The sequence below is a fragment of the Cebidichthys violaceus genome, unplaced genomic scaffold (genome assembly GCF_023349555.1).
Source record: "Cebidichthys violaceus isolate CVI_PGR_0920_01 unplaced genomic scaffold, fCebVio1.0.p SCAF_17, whole genome shotgun sequence".
Lineage (NCBI taxonomy): Eukaryota > Metazoa > Chordata > Actinopteri > Perciformes > Stichaeidae > Cebidichthys > Cebidichthys violaceus.
Genome location: NW_027176340.1, coordinates 5011480 through 5026576, shown reverse-complemented (window position 1 = coordinate 5026576; position 15097 = coordinate 5011480). Strand labels below are relative to the sequence as shown.

The following is a 15097-nucleotide window of genomic DNA, read 5'->3' as shown; positions in this document are numbered from 1 at the left end:
TGTCTAAAGGTCAGCGACTTTAACCATTGTTATACAGGTGACAAACCTCAATCTTAGCACCTCCTCCGTGGCTCCTCTCAGATCCCAGCCTGGTGCAGTGAAGCGGTTAGCGTGGCAATGGCTGCCGTGGTCAGGGCCCCATGTCACCCCCCAGCATCCTCAGTGTTCATTTCCCTTTCATCTTGAGTGTGAAATCGCTGCCGGTGCAGCACTGACCTCAGCATTAAGAGGTCAACTATTGAAATCTGATGTGCGCCTCTCTGGCTGAGGGACTTCAACAGATGGAGGGAAAGAGAGGGAAGGTAAGAAATGGAAGGAGAAAGAACAAGCTTTAAAAAAAGGTTTGTCTTAACACGTTATACATCGTGGCTCTCTGTCTTAAAAAGTTTCTTTGCTCAAAATAAGTTGAAGGAATCTTTCAGTGGGGTGTGAAGTAGCTTTAGATTTTGGAATATGAATAATACAATGAAAAGTTTTGCCCATTTATTCAAGGTCAAGCTCAATATTTGTGTTCATCTTAAAACCCTCATGTTAATACGTGAGTAGTTTGTAGTAGTTCATGAGTTACATCCCCATTTATTTGCAAGAAACATTATGTTTTACTTTCATGTTTCTCGTCACCGTTGAGGGCACTATATCTCTGAGTAGAAAAACTCCAAAAACTCTTTGCAACTTTGTAGCTTTTGGCAGCTTTTTACAAAATACATGCCAGAACTTCCTGTCTCCATGTGTTTCAAACATAAGGTTCTGCATTTAAAGTCAATTCGACACCTCATCTCAGTATGAATCCCCTCCGAAAGCATATGTGATATGAAGCGTCAGAGAAGGTTGAGGTCTTGTCTCATATTTCCCATCGGCTACACTTTCATCCCTCTCTCTGCAGCAGACCACCCCTAGCAACCCTGCCCAAATAAGGTGTTCTGCCTTCAAAACCCTCCTCTCTGAAGAATCTGAAGAGTTCAGAATCTGCTGAAACTTTGGATCTCAAACACAAACATCTTTTATTCAAAGGGTGTCTGTAATCACAAATAAATAGCATTTCTAGCGATGAGCACAAGGCACAAGAGAGAGAGAGAGAGAGAGAGAGAGAGAGAGAGAGAGGAGCCTATCTCAGGAGCAGATAACTAGTAGATATGATTCCTTAGATAAGGAGCAGTAATTTGGCTTTTAGAGATAGCTCCGGGGACCGCTGTGCAGAGCTGCGCTGATTTACTGTGTGTATGGGAGGTTGTTTTTTTCCACATTTTTATCTCTCCTGTTGAAGAGCTTTTCATCTCTGATGATTTTCTCTCTTTTTTATGTATTTCCCCCAGAAGGTGAGATCACAAACCCACAGAAGGCAGAGTGGCATGTTTTAAAGCGATGGACAAAATACAAATATTTGAAAATGTATTTCATGGTAATTATGTCAGGTTTCATGGCCTTGGCACAGTACTGAGGCACAGCCTGGATGCCTTAATTTGTGTAGAAACTGTAATCATTTGTTCATTTCAAGGTGAAAATTGCATTTTTTAATTTAAATTGTATCCTGCGTGATAGGCTATTATCTAGAAAAATTGTCACTGTGTATGGCGGTCTATGCCCTGCCGTCACGCCTGTTTAGAGCCCACCTCTCCTGAGAAAGGGCTTATATATGAATCTCCTGTCTGAATGCACCCAGCTTGCTCTTCACTTAGGGCCGCCACTGCACTCATTTCCATTTTGTTATTAATATTAATTAGTTTGAGAGCACAGCTCAGATTTTAAATGTAAATCAAGCTTGGCTTCACAGTGATTTTTATCTCGCTCAGATTTCTTAGATTTACAACTTTACTTGGACTTTTTTCTTCCTTTTTTTCCTTTTTTTTTTTAAAGCTGCTTTAAGGGAGGTGTGCATTGGTGTGTGTGTGTGTGTGTGTGTGTGTGTATTTGTACATGTATGTTAACACTTATATTTGCAATATTGGGCAAATATGTCAAGTTATATCTCATAGATTAAATGTGAACTGATGAAATGCTATATAGTTGGGACACTGTTTCTGGTAAATCAGACGACTTCAAGCTATGACAATACCCCATTTGAGCTCCTGCTTTTTACTTCTACATGACAGATTGTCTATCTATAATACCTGAGAGAGGTAACCATGAAATTGAAAATACCTCAAATGTTCTGAAAATAAGATTTTCTCCCTATGCAAAGCACACAGTTGGGTAGAAGATATATGCACACCAAGCTGTGCGTCTGTGTCTGTGTCAGTGGGATCCTTGAGGTGACGAGCACAAAGCTGAGGCTCAGGTACACGGCGTATGCTGGCATAATTACAGGATTTGGAGGATTATTATACTGTAAGTGCTTTCATGGCGACAGCTGGGAGCTTTTTACTCCGCGTGACACATAATCTCAAAGAATAAAACCAAGACCCCCAGAGCATCTCTTAATCATTTCTTAGCATACCTGCACACGGCTCTGAACTCTCTTTCTGAAGACAGATTTGTATAATTATAATATAATTATCATATCTGGTATAAATCATTCTAAAGTCATGTTTTCAAACATATTTTCTTTAAAATGGAGACATTTTTTGGCCTGTTTCCTTCACTAGATGTCCTCGCTGGTGGTTTACCGTCTTCCTCTTCTTCATGGCTTTTCTTAGTCTTCAGCAGCAGGTTATTTATCACAGCATGGGCAGGTTCAGGAGCCTGGTCCTAAATTAGATCTGAATCAGAGCCTCTATTCCATGGCTCAGTTTGAAAGTGAGTATGACCCGGGTGAGGCTGTGACTTCTCTATCGCTGCCTCCTGAGCGATAGGGCCTCCTGGTCTCTACGGTGAGGCTCAGGAGTTTCATTTCCATCCCTGTGATCTAAACAAACCCATTACCGCCAGCCATTTATGCACAGGGCAGTACGCAAGCCCCGGGTCTGAGGACACAGCCCACGGCTAAGCTACCGTGGCACAGAGCCACCTTCTATGGCCGTATGTCCATATAGAGAGGGGAGAGGAGGAACGGAGAGCTCGGGCCTCTGCACTTTATCTAAACCACTCCAGAGAGGCGAGTGGAATCGGCTCTTGTGGGCTCTGTTTATCCTCTGCTCCTGTAGTCAATCAATTAGGGGATCAAAGGAGGAGATGAGGGAAGTGTCACAAAGCTCTCCCACACACCACTGCCTGAGCTGCCACTTCGTCCAGTCTGAGTGACAGCAGACCAGAAGGAGACAAAACTCCAGGGCCGGCACCTCAGGAGACAAGCTGGAGCAAAGGGGACAACCATAGCACATGCCAAGGTCTAATCTGGACAACCAGAACACAAACTTTTAGAGGAATATATAAGGGATGATACACAGCAGGCAGAGAGCCACCTAACAATGCATATTAAATATGTCGAGAGGTCTCACACATGAGTGAACTCATACAGAAAAATATCACTGTAGTTATTGACCATATTCCTGACATGCTTCTCCAGAGCCCAAGAACACTTTTTATTTTTTGTGTGTGTATTTTGTCACCGAAGATAGTTTCCACTTGCATCAAATTTAGCCTCGATGATATAATGTGGTGATAAAATTGCAGTTTGAAGCTGATTTGAATCTGTAAATCTAAAGCGAATACTAAATATCCTGCGTCTATTTATACTAGCTGAGATGTTCAAATCTAAAAATGATTTAACAAAGTACAAATATGGATGATAGTTACCTCATGATGACACTGTCTAAATATAGGTTTATTTAGATGAGTCCTGGCTTTATTTAGCATCAAATCTATGTCCTAATACAATTTGATGTTAATGATGTTAATACTTGTGATTCGTGATGCCTTTCATTAGTTTCATTGAATTGCAAATGAACAGTAAAGTAAAGGTAAATACGTCTCTCGCAGCACAACTTGGCATGATTTGCTGTCTTTGCTAATCTACACAAGATTATAGACATTTTAGCTGCAGATGTATACAACATGTTTGAAGTGTTTAAAATCAGTCAGGAGTGGATGGCGTGTTCGACATGTTTACCTCCAGCAGCGCTGATGGTAAGAACTGAATGAGCTCAACTGCTCTGACGTGTAATATGAAACACTGCGGATGCTTCCACACCGCATCGGTTAGTTCCCCTGCATTCACACCATACCGCAGAGATTTGCAGACAACATTCCTCGGTCAGCGGCGGGAGAGGAGAGCGCTGCTGGTCAGCGGTGCACAATGAAAGACTTCCTACAGCTGCAACCAGACACGCTCTGAGTCTGTGTCTCTGAGTCTAGGACGTCTGAGCTCTCATCACTCCTTAATCACATCACTAGCACTGGAACAGTCTACTGGTGGCCCGCTGGCTACACTGATGTACTTGAACATGGAGGACACACACACACACGTGCACAGGAAATATGTATATGTATGCATGTAAACAGTATGTCCACAAGGCTCATTCAAACTTCACACAAAGGCTGCAACCAAAATTTGATTCATTATTACATTTTTTATTTTTGATAAAAGTCAGAAAATACTGGAAAATAACCATCAAAGCCCAAGGCGATGTCTTCACACTGCATGTATTGTCCGAACATTTAAAAAGCTGAAAGGTGAGAATTTATACGTTAATTTATAATAAGTTTTGTTTTTTGTTAAAAGAATTACTTCAATTATAGATATTGCTGTAAATTAATTTCATGGAATAGATAAATTGACAAATCACACTACTTTACACACAATAAAAAAAAAAAGCGCCTGTTCGGCCAATTGCTTGGCCTCCAGTATTGCTGCTTGCAGCTTGGAGAGCCGCTCATATCAAACAGCTTCCCACTCGAGATTGAACTTCCTTGGGTCCTCAGCAATACACCTGCCATGTGTGAAGTCGGTCGGATGAACGCTTGTCGAGAAAATCAAAGGACATTCATACAAACAGACAGAGGATTGTTTCATTTTATTGTGAATGGAAAACAATCAACACACACAATTTAAAAAAAAGAGACAAATAGCAGAATCAGTTTTGGATCTTTAATTGATAACAGTTACGCCAGTGTTACAGTAAACACACCAACAGGCTGAAGGTAGTAAATACCAGTACAAGTTTCCCACTACTCTAATACTTCATACAGCAGAATAAATTATACCATGATAATATACACACATGCGAAACAGAAAAAGGAGTAAAGCAAAGCACAGATGTCAGAAAGCAACTAAACAGGTTAAGGGTCAAACAGTCGGGAGGGGGGATAAGGAGTTGTATGCTTTAAATATCCAAATGTTTATTGACGCAAGTGTTAGAAATGGGTTTGATACACTAAAGACGATTCTAAAATTCTTCCTTTTTAAAATATACACATGAGTGAGGCGTCTAAGCGCAGCAGTTGGAGCTGCTGCGATTCAGTGCGGAGTCAGCGTTGCTTTGACTTCTTCTCCTGAAGTCTTATTGGTCCACAAATCAAACGTGACTCGATTCAGTTTCCCAGAGCAGAGAGGCCGTGTTCACCGGCTCCGTCACCACCCTGAACCGTCGGTTAAGTCCCACACCCAAGTTTCAGGGTTCAGGTGTGTTAGGTCCGTGGTCCAGTCAAGTCTGGTCTGCACTAATAATCAGTCTGTGAGATCAGGCGGTTAAAAACACCCTCAAAATGCTCTGACATGTGTCATCCAGCCACCTTTCAAATATACAGCGGTGGTCCAGGGAGTCTATCTGTGTTACCAAGCTTTCATTTTCCATTGAGCTCAGTTGGATCCTCTTTTAGACCATTTTTAATTGGAACATTTTTTTTTTATATGGAATTTATGTTTTACTAATTTATACAAATTTATTCTTACCTGGGCCAAAAAACAGGGACAAAACTTTTGGTCAAAACAGGTAAACCAATTAAATACAATCGAAACAAAACCAACAGAAAACAAGCCAGTTAAGGAAACTCAAATCAAACATTTACTTCCACAGATCCCTTGCTTACCCACCACTCAACGTAGTTTTGTTTTAGTATAAAACATACTCTTTATAAACAAACAATACACAATCTGCTCCAGCTACTGTACAGTTTTCAGTTTTTAAAAGGCGACTGAGGACCAAATCCTGTCTTGAGATAAAGTGAACAATACATCATCGTCACACTGATGCCAAAGAAAATGTCACATACATCTCAAGGGAGCGGCTGGTCCTGGATCGTGTCAAAAGTCAACTATTAGTGCTACACAAATGTCTCATATCCACTATTCTTTAAATTTTTTTCTTATTTTTGTACATTTCAGTGAAAACGTCAAAGCGGAGGATTATGGGGGAGGGGGGGGGGGGCGCTCCGGTCCAAACCAGAGAGGGGGGCCAATCAGTGCTGTTACCTGTGCCCTTTCACGACTGACTGGATTATATGATTTTCCAGAGTGCATGTGAATGGCACAGCTTGTGTACTTTTTAATCTCATAAGAGAGAGCGTTGGAATGCTTGTAGTTTATTCGTAGATGGAGAAGGAGGAATGTTTTGAAGGAATGCTTGTTTAGTCTGAGAGTGGAAACCAACTGAAGGTGAATTTACAAAATGAGCTAATTATTCTATAAAAACAGAAATACTGGCTAGTAATGGGAAGGGTCACTGTGAATTAGCGTTGACATTATTTTGTGTGATTTAATCTGCTGTTAAAGTCACACAGGGTTCCCTGGCAGATGGGATTTGGGAGGAGTGGAGGGGGGGGGGGGGGGGGGTGGGGGAATTGAGCTAGCCCTCCTTGGCAAGGTCCATATTTCTAAACAAAATACATTAATTTCCCCAATCCTGTTTTTGCAAACAATGCCCCCCTCCCCATGGACCGCGGCTAAGGATGGGATGGAGGTTAGAAGGGGAAAGCTATTGGCCGCCAAAACGCTGCTTTAATTCCCTGCAGAATCCATCCAGCCAGACTTCCCACAGAGTGGCCAAGTTCTTTAGGAATGTCAAGATGAATATGAAAGTGGGAAGGTCAAATCGCTCACGAACATTAGAGCTCAGGGAACAGGCAGAGGAACAGCAGCTTGGAAAACAATCATCCTCTCTTTGTGTAACTGTGCCGACTCGCAAAACATGCACAAGCAACAGACACTCACTCCCAAATCGCCTCAGTCGTCCGCACTGTGTTTTACACACCAACATCTAACAGAGAAAAGAGATACGAATGGAATCAAAGAACAACATAAATCACATTAACCATAATCATATAACAGCAACAATAATCTTAACAATATCAAAACGGAACAAGAATAAGAGTCGTTCAAATGATATTGGCTTTGTTAACTACTATGAACAGCAAGGTCAAAGTACATGTTGTTGATGGCTCTAAATGTTCGCTGGAATGCAGTCATGACAAACAGGAACCCGCGCCAAGGCGGCCGACCATCCTCTGGTGTTCTTGGGTGCTGTCTGGCCTTCTGAGCAAAGCAAAACAAGGTTTGGGGCTGGGGAAGGTGTTTGTTTGAGGAGCAGCCAGAGACCCACAGAGATTTAGAAGAGAGGGTGCAGAGCCGCCTGGTGGTTGACAGTGGCGTGCAAAGTTTAGTTCAATTCCCCAAAGTGTCTTGTCACACCCGCAAGCGTCACTTTCTCTGATACACAGCGAGGCTAAGTGTCTGTGCGCGGATGTCATGGTTGGGCTGCAGAGCAAGCAGCAGAGAGGCGGGCTGGAGTTGGAGTCCAGACTTGATGGAGCATGGAGAAGGGTGGCAGAGGGCGAAGGAGAGTGGAGCAGGGCGCGTCCCGGAGGGGGGGGGGAGGGGCTTTAGTAGGCCTGTCCCGTCTCCACCTGCAGCAGTCCCAGCACGGCCGAGTGGTCTCCAAGTTTCATCCTCCTCTGGGTGGACAAGCTCACGTTCTTAGCCAGGTAGTCCACAGCAGCTGCAACAGACAAAAAGAAAAACCTCATGTCAGACAGGTGGTAGATTCCTGAGACAAAAGTCCCATTCACTCTCATTTCAATCCTCTGATTAAGGCTGAAATAAGTTGTGGCAGAAGCGAGTGAGTCAAAGGAAAAACAATTCACAGAGTGAGAGCGAAAGATAAAAAACCCTTCCCCTGTCCCTTGTCTGAGGTTGGCACGCTGCTGGCACGGAGCATGTGCATCCTGGTAAAAGTCTCCATGCTGTCACTCAGACGGGTCCCTGTGTGTGTTCTGTGTGCCAGTCTTCATTACACTTGGCATCTCTGATTTCATGCCCTCCACACTCCACATGGCCGATCATTTTCATCCTCAGACAGCAGCTCTCTCCTCTCTCCTCCATTCATTACCCATCTACTGTGCTCAATCACCATCTTAATTAACCTCACATCAGCTCACATCCGCACTGCCATCAGTTTCTTGCTTGCTGACAGAACACTGGTACGCACACATCGCATTGGTACGCGCTCACGTGCACACGCGCACACGCGCACAACAACATAAAAAACAAAAAAAAAGATGCACAATGCAGCAGATTTGAAGCTGCATATAAATACAAACAAATGTCGGCTAGCTGGCGCTGGCTGGCTTGTTGGGGAAGTGTGCTTCATTTTACCTCTTATGAATGGCTGTGACAGCATCAGTCAATTATGCTAATCTAATAAAGCAAACTCTTTCCTGCCCTGAGGGTGTGTGTGCATGTGTGTGTGTGTGTGTGTGTGATGGAGAAGAGAGAAAGAGAGAAAGAGGTGGGCAAGAGGACACTGTGGCCCCTGAGGGTGTGCCGTTCTTTGAAGTAGCCCTCTCCTCTTTCCCATCCAAGTGGAGTGGGGTGTGACTAAGGCAGCTCTCTAGGAGGATGGTGGTGGTGGTGGTGGTGGTGTTGGTGGTGGGTTGAGGGGGGGGGGGGGGGGGGGGGTCTTTATCAAGAGCACGTGTCTGCCTCCACCAACCAAGGTGCAAAGGTCATGAGGCTCTCTTGCCTGGGAGTTGGGCATCACTTCATAGGCTTTCTGAATTTAGTCAACTCAATGGGAGGATGTAAAGGAACGTCTCTCGTTCGGACAAATAAAACGACAAAAGCGCAACAACTCAAGCTAAACACAAACACGCAGTATATGAATGTTAATGCAGGGTTTACTCACTCTGGCCGTACTGGCTGTACTGGTAGCCTGCAGTGACGGGGTCCACGCTGTAGCTGGTGGCGCTGTAGGTGGGGGGGCAGTATGACTGAGAGGAAGCCAGACTGTCCTTGATGGTGTCAGAGCGCTGGCTGCAGCTGGCTGAGATGGGGTTGGAGCTCTCCAGGCTGCCATGCAGGGGGGAAATGGAAAAGTCGTGCTGGGGCTGGGAGGGTACGGCGCTGGGGTTACTCAGGATACTCATCACCTGGAGGGGAAGGGGGAACGGAGGATGTTAGAAATTTGGAAAATTGAGGATCAAAGCATTGACAGAGTTGAGGGAAAGTACTTTTTTTCTGCAAATATAGTGCCATCCTAGCACTTCACGGTAAAGATGCCAATAGAAATACACCATTTCAACTTTGAAATGGGGAAAGGAAAAAACTTCCCCATTTTTTTTTTAAAGAGCAGGGGGAAGGATACAAGGAGAGTGATGAGGTTAAAAAAAGGAGAAAGGGAACAAGAGAGACTGTTTCCATTAGCTGGCACTGCCAGTAAGTGTTCTGCTGTGGGACAGAAGGGTCCCAGGGTGATAATAGACCCACCATCCGTGCCAGACAGCCCCTGTCCCGGAGCCTGAGGCCTGAGCCCGAGCCTACAGCACAACAAGCACCAAGGGAGTCCCTAATCCCTCGCCCCTAGCCTACCCATCTCATGAATAGTAATGGAGTTGGAACTGGTAAATGATCCCCTCAGATCCCCACACAAAGTAGCCTCCACAAACCTTACTGAGGGGCCCGCTGATACTGCAGGTTGAGGCTCGCCTGAATATCACAGTGTGTATATTATTCATAGTGTATAAAAGCTTCCAATTCAATATTCTAGATTAATGTAATAGCATGTGACATTCGTCAGAAGAAGGTCTCAAAATATGTTAAAATGGAAGAGATTACTTCTCGTGCTCCCTCAGTCTGAAGCACAGCGGCCCAGAACACTGTGAAGAATTTAGTTTTCTTATGCTGCGAGTTTCTTTAAGTGAAAAAGGAAAGTGGAGTATGTGTGTGGGAGGGGGTGGTAAAAAAAGGGAATTGTCCCACACATGCTTCCCTCCTATAGCATGGAAGCCTTCCCTTCAACATCAGGTTCATGTTGAGTTTTGCTATGCTGCACTGGCCTTTGGCCCCTCGGCTGCTAAACCAATTAGCCCATCATGGAGGTGGTTACACAGGGGTGATACACATGCAGACATATGTTTGCATGCATATAGACATGAATGGACACATGCGTGCATGCACACATACGCTGCAAACATAGAGACAATGCAGAGGCGAAGGCGTAAATGTCCACAAAGTCCACAAATGATGCACTAAGTCAGGAATATCCCACAGAGGGAAAATTAACAATATTCTGCAAATGAATCATATCTTCAGGAAAAGGCCTCCCAGGAAATATGAAGCACTCGAAGCACATCAGAAACATAAAGGCTGGTTAGTCATTTCCACATGTTAATTCTATCAGTATGGAAACCCCCACCCTTCGTCCCCTCCACATCTGTGGTCCACGGACAAAGTATGTGACATGTATCCATAAGAGGGAGATTCATGGCTCTCTTCATGCTGGACACATGTGATGCTTCCTCCCATATGGAGTCGAGCTGCACACTCTAAGGAGGAAGAGAGGAGTATGTGTCCTGATGCGTTGTGATGGCTGAGAGTGAAGGGGGGGGGGGGGGCTTGTGAGGGTCCTGAGAGAGACAGCTGGAGGGCATGAGTCCATTTTAGTCATTGGTTAATTGAAGCTTGATTACATCGCTTCCTCATGAAATAGAATAGCCAACAATTGGGCCGAATATTATTCATGCTCATGAAAGTTCTTCAAAAGAAAATGACTTCTTATCACTGACATTGTAGCAGCTCTGCTATTTTAGCGAATTAGGAAGGGTCGACCACTTTAGAGTCTAACAAGTGTTGTCATGTGTGAGGACGTCGCCATCCTTCAGTCGTCCTTCCCCCAAAGACGATTCTGTCTAAATTATTTGAGTTTTGCAAGTGGGGAGAAGGTAAGCTCTTCTGGAGTCATCAGGTTCTCATTAGCTGTGTGTCAGTTACATTTTGTGTTCACGCCACTGTAACAAAAATGAATGCTGTTTAAACATTGTCCTCTCAATCTGAAGAAGGTACTGATCGAGATGACTTTAGTGCCATGCTTGAATGTGTTGTTGTTGAGTCTTTTTCACCCAGATCTACAGTATTTTATGTTTTTAATAGGTCCATTTAAATGACATGGCTTTGCTACTTTGATGTCCCCATAAAGTTCTCTCATTTCACATTCAGGGGTTGAATGACGCTTAGTAAAACACATTTGCAGCCAGATACCTGCACATTTTTCTTCCACTCTATGCTATGTAAAACAAGGCTTTATAGATATTAAATTGTGGCACAAAGTGTAGTATTCCTGCTGGCAAACTCATAGCCAGTGAATTTATTCACAGAGGAGGCTTTTTGTAATATTTGTATATATATATATATATATATATATATATATATATATATATATATATATATATATATATATATATATATATATATAACATGCACACAGCTTGAGCTTGATAGATATTAATGGAATGTGGTTTTTGGATTGACATGGTTATTGTCAGTGCAATATTTGATGGAGTTTCACTGAATGGGGTCTGGTGCACCAGAATGTCACTCAAGTGTTAAATTACACCTCTCAGTATATACACAGGTGCATTAAACAGACGACTTGTGGAGTTTAAATTAGTGCAAAATGTAGAGATGAGAATTTTTTTTTACAACCACATTATTTTCCTAACATCTTTACACTCTTTCAGAGAAGACTTTCTCACTGCGTCTCTCCCTCCCACCCTCCCACCGTCCCTCCCTCTCCTCTTCTCTCCTCTCCCCCCACCTCCCTCTCTTTTTCTTGCATACAGCGTCCTCAGCAGCCCAGAGTTCGTTTGTTGTTTGACGTTGTGTGAGTGCTGGTTTGGGAGATAATGTGAGCCAGGACCTAGTTTAAAGGACAATGCTCCAGGGCCTTCCCTGCCTCTCTCACCCCCCCTCCCCTCCCCTCCCCTCACCCTCTCCTTTTTCCGCTCCCTCTCTACAGATAGATTACTTTATAAATAATAATAAAAAAGTAATTAATTCTCTCAACTTCTGAGCCCTCCAGCCTGTGGCGAAGTGAATGGGGGAGTGTAAATTGATACAATGTGCATCCTTTCAGATAAATAAATAGCGCACTTGAAACACAAAAAGAGGCCCTTTCATACCTCCCTAATTTCTTCAACAGTCAAATTACATTTTTTTTTGTCTGTGTGAATGTTTGACGAGATGTTCTTTGTTGGATTTCTTTCCAGAATAAAACAATATGACAGAGACAGAGCTGAGAGAAACAGTGAGTGTTACAAGAAAAAAAAAAAGTAAAAACAAAAAGAAGGGGGGAAAGTCTGCAAAGAAATAGAGTGCAGATGTGCTGCAACACATTTTTGTCATTAAAAGTTGTTGTTGTAATTGCATTTTGACAATTTAGTTCTAATATCTTCCACAATATTTAAATGTGCAGCAGTTATGTTTTTTTTTATACTTGGCAGTATGAACTTAAATTGCCTCAAATTTGTGACTCAGAAAAAATTATATTGTGACTCTTAGTTCTCGTTCAAGCTCCTGACGATAATAAGTGGACACATGAACTCTTGTGTTGGACTAAAAGAATACAAAATTCACAAATGTGAAAAAGGAAACGGAGCAGTGAAAATATGATAGCCTATAGAAAGAGGGCGAGAGGGGAAGAAGAGGGGAGAGAAAGTGATATAGAGTGAGTGAGAGGAAAGTGGAGGCTTTGGGAAGTACAAAGACTCCTGTAGGACTGCGCTGGCCTGAGGGCTAGCCTGCCTGGAGAGCTGATAGGAGCCCCTTCTGTTCCATTCCAGGCGCCAGCTCCAACACACCCCACTCCACAAATACTCTTAATCTGCGCAAGACTGGATTAGTTCCTCTGTCACCGATAGCACCCTGTTCTGCCCGAATCGAAATGCCCCCAAGATGTACCTTTAAGTTAGGCAGAGGTCACCGGGGCAGACAGGGAAAAATGAGCACTCCAAATGTCTGTAAGTTATCTGGGCGGTGCAGAATAGCATCTTGCACCTTTGCAGATCTGCCTGGCTGATACTCGCTTCAGCAGAGAGTGATTAAAGACAGTGATGACACTGAATTTCAGATCAATATTTGAAGGCCAGTCCTGAGGGTGTGATTACAGGACGAGAATATACTGTTTAATTCTGACACCCAGCTGTCATAAAGATCCATTGTCTGACTTTGAGAACTGCCAAAATATTGAACATAGTGTCTTAAAAAAATAAATAAAATAAAAATAAAAGTATATATATATATATATATATATATATATATATATATATATATATATATATATATATATAGTGTGCAGAAAAAAATCCAGATATTTTTTTTTAATAACATTGCGAAAAAAATCTAAAATTTTCATTGGATCAAATCCTCTTCTAAATCTGAATCAATCAAACATCTAATAACCTGAAACAAAACAGAGATGAAAGAATAAATAACAGATGAAAATATCAGGGACCCCAAAGTCATTCGACTCCTGCTCCCACAACGTCCCACCCTTCCCCCATCCCTCACATGAGAGGGCCGGCCCAGCGGGCAGTAAGGCCCCTCATCTGAGCAGACAAAATGACTATTTAAAAATAACAGTGATTGCATAAATTGAATTAAAGCGTTTTGGTCACGGTGGAGGTGGCGCGAGGGGTGGCGTGGGGCCGCAGCAGACAGCCGGGACGGTGGCAGGCAGCAGATGACGAGCTCTGGCCTGCATGCCACTGCGTTAATTGGCCGCGGCACATTAATAAAAACTGAAAAGTGTCTTCCACCAGCGCCATAGGATGAAGAGACAGAATGAGAGGTAGAATGGGAGGAAGGGTGAAGGGTGCTGGAGGGAGAGAAATGAGCCTTTGAAGAATGTGGTCTGTATGGGGGAGGAGGTGGGGGGTTGCTAATTGTGTTCAATTAATTGGCTGATTGGCACTGACAGAATCTGGGCACTGACAAGTCAGGCACAGATGAGGACGATTAGTGGGCACTGTAACAAGCTGTCACTCCTCACAACATGTTAGCCATCCTGCGCCTGTGTCCCTTCTCCCTGTGAAGCTGTTCATGCGTACAAAGGAAGCTAAAACAAGTGGAAAAGGAATATTTATTTTAAGGGTTGTCCATACCTCCTCTTTCTCTCTCTTTGCAAATTTTCATTAAGCTAAATCCTCTCCAGCCCACTTTAGGGCATGTTAGTTTTAGTGTTGAAGAAAGCACAGCTGCTCAAGCTGAAGGAAGGTCCCCCTCCCTCTTAAACATCCCACAGTTTAAGCTATAAACTTGGCCCCCGCGCTAACCAGAGGTTAATATGCCGTCTATTGGACTGCAATTGGAGAACGTGTGGGGAGCAATCCTCTATTCTCTGCTAGTGATATGCTTGAGTAACTATGGGATGGATTCAGCCACTGGGAACAAGAGAGGCCCCTTCAAAGCGCACACACACACACACGCACGCACACACGCACGCACACACACACACACACACACACACACACACACACACACACACACACAGGCAGACTTCAACTCTCCGCACCTTGCACCAACGCCTCTTTTAAATTAAACGGCAGATTTTCTGATTCCAGGAGAGTGGTTTCAGCGAGGCAGGGTCTGTGTGTGTGTGTGTGTGTGTGTGTGTGTGTGTGTGTGTGTGTGTGTGTGTGTGTGTGTGTGTGTGTGTGTGTGTGTGTGGGAGCAGCTCCAGAAGGAAAGCGAGGCGGATCGAGGGAGAGAAGGAGAAAAAAAAGGGGAGGAAGATGAGGAGGAGGGTGGGGGTTGTTTGCTAAAAACCGCAGGGGCCAGGTCTAGTGAAAAATGTCAGGTCAAATTGTTCTTGACAGTGTTAATATCTGCACCTCATAGCCATAATTACATGTAAATAAATAGTGAAATAGCTCTCAGCTGGAGACTGAGTGTGGAGAGCTGCTGCAATAGACAACCAGCTGAGGACCCAACCTCCTCCCACTCTCATCATATTGT

General features: G+C 43.6%; 1 protein-coding gene across 2 annotated transcripts in view; it reads right to left on the bottom strand.

Moving 5' to 3' along the window:
- Positions 1-6693: 6693 nt before the first annotated feature.
- The window catches only part of pax7a (paired box 7a), a 44246-nt gene continuing 35842 nt past the window's right edge, over positions 6694-15097 (bottom strand). For both annotated transcript variants that reach the window (XM_068712281.1, XM_068712282.1), the window contains exons 8-9: positions 8994-9237; positions 6694-7808 (exon numbers count right to left, since the gene is read on the bottom strand). In XM_068712281.1, coding sequence (XP_068568382.1) covers positions 7693-7808; positions 8994-9237 — 360 coding nt within the window. In that variant the 3' untranslated portion in view covers positions 6694-7692. The remainder of the gene's footprint in view (positions 7809-8993; positions 9238-15097) is intronic.